The sequence below is a fragment of the Sparus aurata genome, chromosome 19, assembly GCF_900880675.1.
Source record: "Sparus aurata chromosome 19, fSpaAur1.1, whole genome shotgun sequence".
NCBI lineage: Eukaryota > Metazoa > Chordata > Actinopteri > Spariformes > Sparidae > Sparus > Sparus aurata.
The window spans coordinates 26107909-26121717 of NC_044205.1; the positions used below are offsets into that span (position 1 = coordinate 26107909).

Below are 13809 nucleotides of genomic sequence, written 5' to 3' on the forward strand. Positions count from 1 at the left end.
GAGGAGACAGGTCTCTGTAAAGATGTTTCAGGATGTTGTGGAGGAGACAGGTCTCTGTAAAGATGTTTCAGGATGTTGTGGAGGAGACAGGTCTCTGTAAAGATGTTTCAGGTTGTTGTGGAGGAGACAGCTCTCCCTTTACCCTCTCATTTAATGTACATACATCAGTATGGTATTGATCCTCCAGTTGAACTCTTTACAGTAAGGCTCATAAGCACATTTCCCAAAATGTCAAACTATTCCTTCAAGAAAATAACGATTTTAGGCCTCCATTAGAGCCACAATGACCGGATAAAATTGAGATTTTTTGCAGTCTCCCAAAAGCCCCGGTGTTAATGGGTATAGCGTCATGCTCCCTGCCTTGTTTTTTTATGATTTGGTACCGTAGGAGGGTAGAGGAGAAAAGGCTAGCTATTGATGTGCCAGAGCTTCTTGGTGACCATACTGACTGCACATGTGGCTTTCTTTTCTCCCCCTGTGACAGTTTAATTGTATTTTCGATATAAATTGATCAAAGGGCCATTGTGAATGCACGTTGGGCTGCCACATTGATTTCCAGGAGAGGTTGTTTTTTTTCTCGCCCCTCTTAATTTGAGTAGAAGGGCAGCAGTAAATTCTCCTCACCAGCAAGGTGGGCAACTGGGAGGGACGGGGTCACTGCAGCAGGTCCTGGAGTTCGATACTCTGGGCTACCTTGTAATATCCTTCAGGGGGCGAGGAGTAACTCTTCAGAACCGCAAGATCTCTCTGTTTCCATAGAAATGACAGTCGACACAGCATATGTCACACTGTCTATCTCACATCACAGCTGAAAAGAGAGGACTCAACGGTTATTAACTGAATTGTCGTGCCGGCAGAGATAGGCAGCTTGATAGACAATCATAGAAAAGGACATTGCAGCTATAACAGCGGGAGAAAGATAATAATGTTGAAGTGGATTGTTTTCAGCCAACTGAGTCTCTGTTTGGAAGCACATACTGTAAAGCAGAACACAGAAAAACAAATAAAATTTCTGCAGGATGTTCTCCTGGCTTGGTTAGACAGACAGAATAAGGAACAAAAAAAAAAAGAAAACAACAAGGGTTGTTTTGACCAGAATTCAAGCGGGTTAATGAAACAGTGCTCCACTGCAGATCCTAATCCGAAGATGCAAAAATTCTGCAACACACTCCACTGGCTTGGTGAGACAGACAGAGAAAGGAATGAAAACAGTCATTTTCACCAGCATTCAAGCAGGCGAACAAAATAGTGTTAAAGATGCTAATCCACAAAGCTGTTCGTCTCGCAATGTGCCAGCTTCGCCCTGATAAAACAGCATGAATTAGTAAAGCTTCCGAGCACCTGGGATGAAAAGCTTTTTAATATATGATGAGAAGGGAGACTTTGCAATGTGCTCCCACGTGACCTAGCTGCAAACGCACAATATCCCCCCTCAGTCTGTCCACCGGCAGAGCCAAGAGCGCCTGTAGACACAGCAACTCGCGCTCGGAGGGGGAAAATACGCACTCGGAACTGTCGGAATCGAACGCGGCGGCTCACTTGAGTTAACAAGGTGTCAATAACAGAGCTCAGAATTAAGTCCCGGCGTCCACTTAAGGGGGGTAAACATGCAGATGACCTCGGTTTGTACTTCGCAAACACGTTCGCCTCCTTTTTGCCCTTTGCCTCCCCCCGCAATTATGACCATGTCCTCGGTTATTAAAGAGGGGAAAGGGAAGTAGGCAGGGACGCAGTGGGAGGGGAAACGACTGGACAAGCTTTTGATGAGTTCTCTGAGATAAATATGTTGGGGGGGGATTTGGCGGTGGAATTAAAATGTCAGCGCATGCTAAGCTGCTGTTCATGCAGAAAAAAATTAAACGGGAGATAGAGAGAGGCAGAGCAAATAATAATGAGGAGCTCCGCAGACAAGTGGACTCCGGTGGTCCTCTGGCATGTTGGTCATGTTGCTGATCCATCAGGGATTGGCAGGCGGCGGACGTGTGCGCACTCACGCTGGTACCTCGCCGACTTCGACCCGCTGGCATTCTGTTTACAGCACTGTGAAAATGCCACCGTGGCCCGGCGGTACAAAAGCGCGGTGACAACCTGTATGTAACAGTGGCAGCAAATGCAGAATCTAAAACGCTCTGGCTGTGTGTTTTTCTTCTTGGCAGGATGCGAATTTCACAGGGACGAGGTGAAGCCACGGATGTGTACCGTCGTAACGCGATGACAGTTTACTAAAGATGATATGAATCTGTTAAGTAACACCAAAGGCACTTATCAAAGCTGTCAGTGTTTCTTTGCCAAGGCCCAGGATGGTCAAATCACTGATATGTGCTCAGTGCATCAGAAAAACTAAAGTGGAAAACTGTGATTCTGCTTTGAAATTTGATTTCGCTGACATCTCTGGTACAGAGTGCTCGTCGCTGGGAGGTGTTTTTTAGCTCTGCACTTCTTCAGAGATCACCTGTCAATCACACTCTGCAGCCAGCGCTGTGATGTTTCCCTTTTTTCCTAAACTTTATGCAGATGAAGTTTTTTTCTCTCTTCGCCGTGGCTATTTCTGCTCATGCTAATGGGAGATATTTCCCTGGAAAGAGCTAGCTGACACTCGGTGTTCATAAGAGCAAATTAAGTAAATGTGAAAGCTTTCATAAACCCGAGTTTGAATCACTGTTGTGCTATAACAATTAGCAACAGAGAGCCGCAAAGTGGAAATTTATTAAAATGAAAACGCCACAAACTGCTGTTTGAAAGTGTTGTTGTGCCGCTGCGGGGATCAGCGCTATCATGTTTTCTCGTCTTTTTCTCTCCGCAGCTTCACTCGGACGGCGACCGAGGCGACGGGAGCGTGAGGTACGTCCTCACGGGGGAGGGCGCGGGGTCCCTCTTCAAGATAGACGAGAAGTCGGGGGACATCCACGCCACCAAGAGGCTGGACAGGGAGGAGAAGGCCTACTACATCCTCCACGCCAAGGCCATCAACCGCTTCACCAACGAGGCGCTGGAGGGCCAGTCCGAGTTCATCATCAAGATCCACGACATCAACGACAACGAGCCGCGGTTCACCAAAGACGTCTACACGGCCCGAGTGCCCGAAATGTCTGACATCGGTAAGTTCCTGCTGCACGTGTTAGAGTACAACGCTACAGGCCTGTGAGATGTGGAACCATCGAAATGAATAATTCAGAGCAGATTTTATGGTGTTTCTGGGGTTATTTTCTGTGATATCCAACAGGGGACGAATGATTTATTTCATCAAACGTCCGTAAACAGGATTCAGATGGAGCCTGACTCAGTGTCACTGTCAGGGGTTTCAGTCCAGAGATTTCCGTTTTCCATTTCCTTTTATTTTGTAGGTTTAATCCTCGTGTGTAATCGTCTGTTTTACACTTCCTGTCTGTGCGTTTTCCTGCCTCTTCTTCTCGCCATCATGTCACCAGCCCCTGTTAGTCATCCCGGTTTGTACTCAGTTTAGTTTTGATCTCAGATTCGTGCCTTTTTATTTCCCTGCATTCTGTTCCTTGGATTTCTTTTTGCTTTATTTTATTAAAGCTTGCTTTCTTTTGTTTTTCAACCCCGCCCTGAGTTTTTACATTTGGGGTCCTTCTTTTGGTAAACATTCACACTCGAGGGTCTGCTTTCTTGCTTACAGTTCATTAGCAGGAGCTGGTGAGATGTGGTTGAAAGCTCTGGAAAAAGTTCAGATGTCGACCTTGAAAATAGTCTTTGATTTGAATCATTTTCCAAACATTTTCAACGGTTTGTGTTGCCGTTTCTTCTCTCTCTGTCTCCTCATTTGTTCACCAAAATGTTGTTTAGTTTCCCAACATTCTCACTCCTATTTTGTTCACTGTGTACAGAGCGTGATGTCACAAACGGAGCTCACAAATCATTAAGAGTGATTACATTAATCCCTCCATCCTGACGGCCTAGATCCGTGTAACCACGCAACCCTTCCCCCATCCCGCAGATAATAATACACTACATAAACCAAAAACAGGGCGGCAAACACATAATTAATAATGACAGGACAGCAATAAATCAATACATTATAACTTATTCTAGTTTTTTGGCTGTACAGCAGGCGGAGGCGAGCACATGCAGTGTGTAAAAAGCTCATGTATTGATCATGAAACAGACGATAACTGCGTGTTTACACAAATTAAGGTGTGTGTCTGTGTGTGTGAGCAGCTGGATTAAAAGGCTCATGATTCAGATGGGATAAAGACGTTATAAAATGCCAGTCCTGCCGGATCAATGGGACTTTATCAATCATAATAATGATGCAGACTCAACAAAGAGGGCCTCGACTAATTAATTGAGGGACTAGGAGCTGTTTTATGAGCCGAGAATAAACAAGGTAAAGCGTCTCTGCGACGGTTACAGCGCTGGTGCAGATAATCTTTTAAACACAGCATTGTATCTTATTAAAACAGTATTTAATTTAATTACCAGCATTGTCAGCTGTGTCATCACAGTGAATAATTGCGGATTCCACTTCTGCAGTGGCAGTTTCTGAGCGCCATTCACTGGTTTCGCATTATCATCTCTTCTTGTCGTTTCGGCACCAAATTAAACTTTAATTCTTCGTGCACTTTGGCTCCAGCTCTTAGTCTAAAAGTACATGCCGGCCTCATGAATATAGAATTACAATATAAAAAGGCTTCTAATCAATACTGGCATGAAAACATGGAGTGAACGCCCTTTTCTCCTGCTGCTGGCGCTGCCGCGCTGCTTCGGGGACTGAGGGACATCGGTCTTGCAGCCCAGACATGTGACAGAGTTGTCACTTGGTTCAGCAACCCCAAGAGAGAGGCCGGCACTTATCTAAGGGCAGCACGGGTGCCCATGGCAACAACCGAGGTGTGATGTCACCGCTTGGCAGAGCATGTGTTCACGAGTGGCTGCGTCGAGACACTGCCCCTTTAAATGTGACATACACTTTGAGTTTTATTATGGTCTCACGGCTCTGACATTCTGCTCTCGGACTCTCGGTCAGCGACGACGTTGACGCCGCCCGTCTTTGACAACTGAGTGATTACAGTCGGGGTAATTTAGTCCCCCCTGCACTGAAAACTGCGACTATTCCTGACTTGTTTGTCAGAAGATTCTGTTTCTCAAAAGCTTACAGTCAGCGATGAGATGGCTGATGTGGATCAGTGATATTTTTCTAAAAAGCCGCCATGTCAGAAAAGCCTCTTTGAGTCTAATTCCCTAGTTAAAGGTATTAGCGATCAAGGTTCGCTGAACTTGCTCAGGAATCTTCCCCAACTGTCACTTACACCAAATCAGACAGCCGTGGTCTTTCTCTCTCTCTGCTTTCTTGGTTCCCCCCAATTTTTTTTTTTTTCTTTCTCCAACAACATCCATAAGAATCACATCGATTTTTTTTTTTTTTTTTTTTTTAACAGGAGGGGGAACTTTCCCGGCTCCCGTTACAGATCAGAACTGACATCAAATTAGAGAAGTTTCATGGGGTCGTTATCACATTGTATTGCACAATTCTATATTTATACCACTTTGCCATTAAATATTTCTACTCAATTAATTTTCTTCTGCATGTAATGAGGCAACACTTGGCCCCGCAAGGCGCCATTTGGGAGGTAGCACTTGGCTAACTGTTTCCCTTTGTTCTGCTGAAATAGGGCTTCAGCCTCTCTGGAAGAGAAAATGGATCACAGTTGTTCGCCTCCTATCAGATATTTGGCTTTTCTCAGACACTCCAGATCTGTGGATACACTAATAGGCTTCTTGGGGTTTGCAGCAGAGCCGGTATCGGTGCCGCATGTTTGCTTAGAGAGATATACTCAGAAAAAAAAAAAATACATTAGGACTTATCGATCACCTGCAGAAATCAATCACGTGTAAGGGTATAAGTGGCCGAGGGATAAAGATTGGTAGGCGTAATGCAAAAGGACAGAAATGATCGGTCGCATTCTGCACGAGCGTGATTAGAAGAGGATCCGACACCTCATCAGAAGGTGCATCAGCTTAGCCAATTATCCAGCAGGCAATTTTCAGCAGTATTGAAGAGTTGATCTAAATCATTGTCATGAATCTTCTTCCCTCCTCCTCCTCCCACAGGCACCTCGGTAATTCAGGTGACAGCCACGGACGCCGACGACGCCACGTACGGGAACAGCGCCAGGGTGGTGTACAGCATCCTGGAGGGGCAGCCGTACTTCTCCGTGGACCCGGAAACCGGTCAGTCATCAGTTACATGTGAAACCCACGCAGAGATCCTCTATTGTTGACGCACTTTGTATGCCCGCCTCCGAGTATAACTGCAGCAGAAGCTCCCTCTGTCAACGCTGCGAGAACACTTCAACTTGTTCCCTGAAATCAGCCAGTTTCAAGAAGTTTCTCTAACACACTTTTTCAAAAAGCCGGCGCGTGATCGCATTCATGAAAACTGGATCTTTGGGGGCTTTTCACAGACGAGCCCACGGCAAGAAAATCTCCATTTTTAAGTCCGTCAAAACCTGAAGAGTCCTCAAAAACCTCAGTTTCTCAAAAGAAGCAGAAAAAAAGAATCTGCCGCTACAGTAACACAGCGTTTTTGTCAAGGACTTTCTGTATCCGGCAGAAACGAGCTGATCTCATGAAGCGATTAAAACAAATTGATTTTCATTGAGATCAAGTTAAAATAACCGTATTTTCTTTTTTGCGGCGTATCATCTGCATCACCATAATGTCTTTCTTTTAAACTGAATCTCCCGTCCGAAGAACAAAAGGCTACTAATAAATTAATAAGCCAATTAAAGGTGCATTCTGTAGTTTTTGGGGAAGAAATTGTATGTCTTATTTTCTAAACGAACAAAATAAATGACCAAACTCTCTTTGTTTTCAGGACTGAATGAACACACTGGCTTTAAATGACAAACACAGTTTAATACTACTTTGTCTATACAAGGCGGACCCTGCCAACTTTTCCCTCTGAGAACAGCTTGTTTGTTCACTTCTGGTACAAAACTACACTGAGAAACATTTCAACATGTTCTCTGAAGTCCAACGATTTCAATATAACCCTTTGCCACACTTTTTAAAAGCCAGACTCTGGCTCTGCTTTCATGAAGACGAGGAACTTTAGGGGCTTTTCACAGATGAGCACATCGCAAAAGAAAACCTCCACTTTAAGAAAAAGCTTAAAAAACCTTGGTTTCTTAAAAAAAAAGTAGAAAAGTAGCAACCTTTAAAAGAAACCAACGTTTCCCCTGTTCTTCCAGGATCTTGAGGAAACGAGCTCTGCTTGATCTCATTAAGAATAAAAAGGATTTTCATCCGAATCAAGTTAAAATAATCTCGTTTTCTTTTTTGCAGTATATCGTCTGCATCTCCGTCGTGTCTTTCTTTTTTTTTTACTGAATGTACTGTCTGCACAACAGAAGGGAGCTGATAAAGAGACCTTGAGCCTCGAGATCTCTGCGGTGAAATTCGATTGCAGAGATGTATCTTAAACATCAAACGGGAGCATCCACATGTTTGTCCTTCAGAATCACAAGACAAAGCGCTTCTCTTTGGTTTTGTGCTGAAATCTGGAACCCCGTGCGGTAAATAAATGATAACGTCTCCCTGCACGGTTTAGCCTCGGCTGACCAGCATGCTCTGCAGCCATGAAGGACGCTGCTCTCTGACTAACGTGCACGACCCCTCGCTCTCATCCTCTCTCCACCTACGTATGTAACCCTCAGCTGAACGGAGGTGGACGTCGTAGGAGACGTAACAGACAAGGCAAGACGGGTTTCACCGGGAAAGAAAATTAAAAACCATTTGTCAGAGAAAGAACTGGTGGAATGCTTTCAAACCAGAACCAGAAATACCAACATGTCTGCCTCCTCTGCTCCCGCAGGTTGACGGGCGTGGGGAGGATTTACAGCAGACAGAGTGGCAAATCACCAACCGCCCCTAAAAAAAATTAAATAAAAAAATCTACCCGCTTTGCTAGTTTTTAATCATTAATGTGCGCTTTGGAACACATCCCGCTCGTGTCTTTTTTTTTTTTTTAGCTTAAACAAAAGAGAAACGACCAAAAAAAAAAGAAGCCATTTGCAGATTAGCGGAGGGATTAACAGTAATATGGTTTATCCCACATGTGGTATGTAAGCTGACATCCCCTCTTACACAAAGACATGCCTGGACATCACATTATAAGCAGGATTTGTTCCTGCTCTCCTCCTTCCTGTGTGGATGCATTGTAGTCATTTAGCGGGTAACAAAGGTAGACGGAGATACAGAGCGAGGGAGAGGCGGCGGTGGAGCATGTTCGCTGCCTTTTCCCTCCAACGATCGCTGCTCTCTTAGCGCGGTGCTGTCCGTCAGATGTGCTCCATCGCTGTTAGGAAGAAGTCGCATTGTGGCTCTTTATTTTCCGCAGCGTTGTGTACGGGAGGGAGAAGAAAAGAGCGAGTCGGAGGGCCTTTTGAGCGGCGTAGGCCAGAGCGATGCGCCGCGTCAGCCGCTCTCCCTCATCATCATTGTTTGATATGCAATGAATCATCTATTCAGTCTGAGAGTGATGAAGTTTGTCAAAGCAGTGGATTTAGGGTGAAATGTGTTTTATTTCATCTCTCTTCTCCCACTCGGGTGACGTGCCTCAAACTCAAACTGTTTAATAGCAGACGAGGTTTAAGAAGCCGTCTCTGATGGGGAGACGGAGCGCACACCTTTTTTTGATTACGCTGCCAATTACCGCTCTCACTCCCGTCTCTGTCCTGACTCCAAACTGGAGATCTAACGCAGAAGTAAGCAACAGCACGGCACTTGAAAGGGCTGAACATTAACACGGGGTGAATTCCAAAGAGGAGATAAATGACCGTCAGTGCCTCAGAAATTAGAGGAACGTGCTGCGTGGGGTTTTTTTTTTGGCCCTTTGGTGCACTTTAGCCGTTTAAATCGTAAAGAAAACAGACCAAAAAATGTCTCCTGGGTGGTCGAGGAGCTCCGCGCCTCGCTGAGCTCACCGAGCGAGAGCGCTGACCTTTTCTGTAATAAAATGTTCTTAGTGGGTTTAATTCTCCGGCCTGTAGAATCATAAATCTTAAAAAAAAAAAAAAAAAAAAGAGAAAAGAAAAATGAAATATCATTAATTCAATACAGCTGATGCACACGGGGGTTATTTTTAGAGATATCTCAGGTGGGCACAGTGATCGTTAGATATATGCTCTCCCACCTGTGGAAACGCTTCATTATTTTTATGGCAGACGGCAGGTTGATTTTAGGAAGGTCGACCAGACTTTTAATTATTAAAAGCGAAAGACTTATAGACTATTAATTGGCTCTGTTCATGCTAGAGATGGGCGGTACATCCATATACACCGTTATAATGATGTCAGACTGTATCTGGTCGTGGACTTCTGGAATTCTCTCTCGGACGACACAGTTTCACATCTTAGCTTATCTTTGTTTACGTGTGGCGGACCCTGCCACCTGTAAACGGCTTGTTTAGTTTGAATTTCTCAGACTCGTTCTCATACTTTTCTTCACCCACTGAGTCATTTTATCCATATTATTGTTGATTATTTATCAGAAAGCACATTGTTTTAGTATTTTGTCAAAGTACCAACAATCGATGTTGAGTTTAATGTTGGTCCGACCGTTGATGAAGCGCTTTTCAAGACACTTTTGCTTCTCGTGAGTTCGCCACAAAGATTTTAAACGTCTTATTGTGCAACTTTAGTTGGTACTGTACATATGATAGTTGCATGTTGATAGTTACGGTAAATGTTAACTTATTAATAAGATAAAAAAGTATATGTTTGTATATGTTCTCCTGGCCGGCTGTCCACTGAGGAATATTTTCATTTTCACTACATCCTCTGATAATTGTCTCGATGAACTAGTTAATCATTTAGTCGGGAAAAAAAAAGTCGATTTCAGTTCTTCAGAGTCCGAGGTGAGCCGTCAGTGTCTTGTTTTGTCCTCTTGTCAGTCTAAAAATCCAAAGATATGCATTGTTACGCAGAGAAAAACAGCAAATATTCACAACTAAGTCGCCTTAACAAGCCGTGTTGGGTCATCTTTGCTTTTAAAATGACTTCATGAGTCAAGTGTCAAACTAGTTGCCAATTATTCTTCAGCAGATCGATGAATGTTCCCCAAACATTATGTCTGACAGAGAGCTTGACTTTCATAACTAACTATAAAAAGATCTGCTTTATTTCTTTTAACACCTTTTCTGATTTTCTGACCCAAAAGTTGTGTTTGCTGCCTCAGAAGGACTCTGTTGACCGCAGCTCGACGGGTCAACGAGGTCACGAGGTCCTCTTGAGCTGAGCACAGCTCAGAAAAAACGCTTTCAGCTCCACAGAAACTGAAGAGTGAAAAAGGGAACAAATGAGCTCCAGCTGATGCATCAGAGTCGAGCAAATAATAAATACAAGTGGTTCAACTTTTGAGTTTTGTGCCGCACTTCTCGGCGAGGTCGGCTTCCCATCCAGCTCCTCACCAGTGGCATTAAAAACCCTCCATAAATTATTTTTAGGTCTGCCTAAACATTTCTCCAGTTATTAATAAGTCTCCTTTTTTAGCAAAAAATGTTCTTTTTGTCGGACCATCAGCTCACAACACAAAGATGTTCAGTTTTCTGTGTTACGTGACAAAGAAGAGCAGCAAATTAAAACATTTTGAATTTATGGCTGAAACATCGACTATTGAATAACTTAAAACTATAAAATATGTTCAACACGTGACCGTTAAGGGCTTCTGTAGATTTATGATATTGGGCTGTATGAATAAAACTCCCTTGACTCAACTATATAAATCAAAATGTAAGAGAACACAGATATGAGTCAGCAGATTGTGTACAACTGTGTAAAAAAAAAAAAACACTTGATCACACAGACTTTTCCTCTCCACATGAAAAAAAAATCTGCGTGTTTCTCCATCAGGCCTGATCAAGACGGCGCTGCCCGGCATGGACCGGGAAGTCAAAGAGAACTACCAGGTCGTGATCCAGGCTAAAGACATGGCCGGACAGATGGGCGGCCTCTCGGGAACCACGACGGTCAGCATCACCCTCTCTGATGTCAACGACAACCCGCCACGCTTCACCAAGAGTGAGTCACACCCACACACACACACACACACACACAGTGACCAGTCCTCATGGAAAACCACTTGTCAGTGTGAGCCGGTGCCAGGCAGGCAGCCCCCCATCTGGTGTCAGTATCAAAATGAATTTGGATTATTGCAGGGAGCTCTGGGTTTTTGTGCGACTAAGGCGGGCCTCTTAAAGGCAGCGAATAATTAAATATAGAGCCATATGATGGAGCGAAGGGTCCTGCAAAGTGCATCAGATCAGCCCTGTAATCCCTATTAAATGAACAGAGTACATTCGCTGAGCTTTATCTCCCCCACTCTTCCGCTCCCTTTGTCTCTCTCCCGCTATTAAGTCCTTTCTTTTTCCTCCCTTTTACTCCATAAAAACCAATGTTCTCAATTTAGTGCTCCAACTGTCCTTGGTGCACTTTATACTTCTTTTTGTTACCCTCCCGCTCATCAATCATCAATCCTTCCTTTCTTCTCCCTTCCTACTCACTTTCAGTCTCACACGTTGTCTCCCTTTTCTTCTCTCACCCCTCTCCTCCTCCCCTCCTCCCCTCCTCCCCTCCTCCCGCCCCGTCTCACTTCCTCTCATGCATCTGGCAAACGGCGAAGGCAGGCAGATCAGACTGACAGATTACTGGTGTCGTCGTGTTTCCCCCTCACTAACAGCGAGCGCCGACTGTACAGTGGGCGAAACAGTAAGGCACGCGACCGCAGATCTCCCGCCGTCCCCCATTTATCACTCCCTCCTCCCACCGCCGAGCTCAGGGAAGGGAGGGAGGGGGGGGGTGAGACAGACGCTGTCATCCCAGCCTTCCTCCGCCAATGAATGAGCAGCGAGAGGGGGACGGAGGGAGATGGATACGACGGGGATGGAGGAGGTGACAGCAGGGGAAGATAGAGGGAAGAAAGAGGGAGAGTGATGCGGGCGACAGAAAGACAGGCCTGTGATGGAGGGAGGGAGGGGTGAGACAGACAGAGGGGAAGATTGAAAGAGGGGGAGGAAGAGGAAGAGATATTGTAATGGGACACCCAGAGGAGGTGGAGTGTCAGGAAGCGATATCATTGTTGTCTGCCGGAGTGATGCCTCTTCTTTTCCACCCAATGCTAAATACCTGTTAGCCTAGGGAAACCTTCACGTCGCGCGTCCCTTTCCGGTGTGTGTGTGCGCACGTGTGTGTGTTTGCGTGTCAGCGTCACGGAGACCTGCCGACTCAGGCGTTGCCAAAACACTGTCAGCATGTTTTATTAGTGTGTCAGTGCTGTTTGTCTCCGCAGGCTGTGTGTATATCACGCCCGCTCCCCTGCTGCAGTCCGGCTATTTATTTAAGCATACGAGATGCAGCTGGGGCCGCCGCCGCCGCCGACAGGCAGCCATCAATTTGTCCGCCTCGAACCACGAAATCATCTCACAGAATAAAATAAAAAATAAAAAAAAAAGAAGAAGAAGCAGCAATTAATTTATGTTGAGCAAATTGGACCAGAATTTATGTCGCATCCTAAACGCGGCTGTCGATGCGGCTCGCAGCGACTTACGCTAAAACGCCCGAATGTCTGTTTTTGGAAAATATGTTTTACTGCATAAGAAATGTGTGCTGCACACGCTGATCTACAAATGTTGCAGCACTAAATCTCCCACTCGCCGCCTCCCTTTCACACACTCTCCCTCCCCCGGCTCTCTGATTGGCTCTGACTCACTCCTCTCTCTGAGTCCTGTGTTCTCGCCGCCTGACTCACTCGCTCGCTCTCTTTTTCCACTAACAGGGTCATAAAAAAAAAGGCTACTTGGGTTGTGACACTCGATCGGGCGTCAGAAGTGGTGTTGTTTCTTTTTTTCTCCGGTCCGTCTCATGTGCTGTTTGTAGGTTAATCTTTGGGGTGAATTTCAGGGCTTCTTAGATCGAATATGTCTAAAAAACAACTAGAAGGACTTTGTGATAAGAATATGTTGTGGACTTGTGTAGGCTGCTTACATTATCCCCAACGTTTCCAACAATGTTTAAACCGAAGAAATCCAAGATGACGGTGCATTTCATTCAGTCGCCTCACTTGTGTTACTTTAAGAAATCAAAGAGAATGGAAGGAAGTCAGTGAACAAGACTACAAATCAAGGTGAATAAAACTCAAAAACATGACCCCGTCTGTGAACAAACAAGACGTAAAGTAACTTGAATAAAGTTTAAAAACATCTGGTTGTCTATTGGTAGACATCACCAGTAAAACAAAATTCACCTTGTGTTACTTGCGCGAGTTTGGACGCAGGATAGTTTGTGTTTATTCGCCTCAAAAATCCAGATTATCATATCGTATCAACCTCTGACTGAGCTCAGCACTCAGCAGAGTGTTCTGGTTCTGGTTCTGATTCTCTGTCTCCTCCTCTGTAACGTTACGTTCACTCACAACGCTGAATATTCTCTCTTTCGCAGCCCTCTACGAGTTCAGAGTGCCCGAGTCCGTTGAGCTCGGAGGGACGGTGGGAGTGATCCGCGCCATGGACGCCGACATCGGCGAGAACGCGGAGATGGACTACAGGATCATCGGGAGCGACGGCCCCGGCATGTTTGACATCACCACCAACAGGAGCACGCAGGACGGCGTCATCGTGCTGAGGAAGGTCAGTGATGGACGAGGGGTGTGATGAGGTCGTGTGAGCGAGGGTACTTTCTTCCTCTCTTTTCAAAATGCAATTTGTCACCCTCCATTTTGGCAGTTTCAGTTTGTTTACTACTGAATAGAGCCCTCGTGATAAAAAACCTTGATATGCTCATTATTTGCAGC

The 13809-nt window shown here is 45.2% G+C and overlaps 1 protein-coding gene across 7 annotated transcripts in view; it reads left to right on the forward strand.

Annotated features, from left to right (window-relative positions):
* The window catches only part of LOC115570074 (cadherin-6-like), a 74126-nt gene that overhangs the window by 38171 nt on the left and 22146 nt on the right, over positions 1-13809 (forward strand). For all 7 annotated transcript variants that reach the window (XM_030398336.1, XM_030398339.1, XM_030398338.1 and 4 more), the window contains exons 3-6: positions 2804-3098; positions 6073-6192; positions 10875-11042; positions 13458-13645. In XM_030398336.1, the coding sequence (XP_030254196.1) occupies positions 2804-3098; positions 6073-6192; positions 10875-11042; positions 13458-13645 (771 nt within the window). The remainder of the gene's footprint in view (positions 1-2803; positions 3099-6072; positions 6193-10874; positions 11043-13457; positions 13646-13809) is intronic.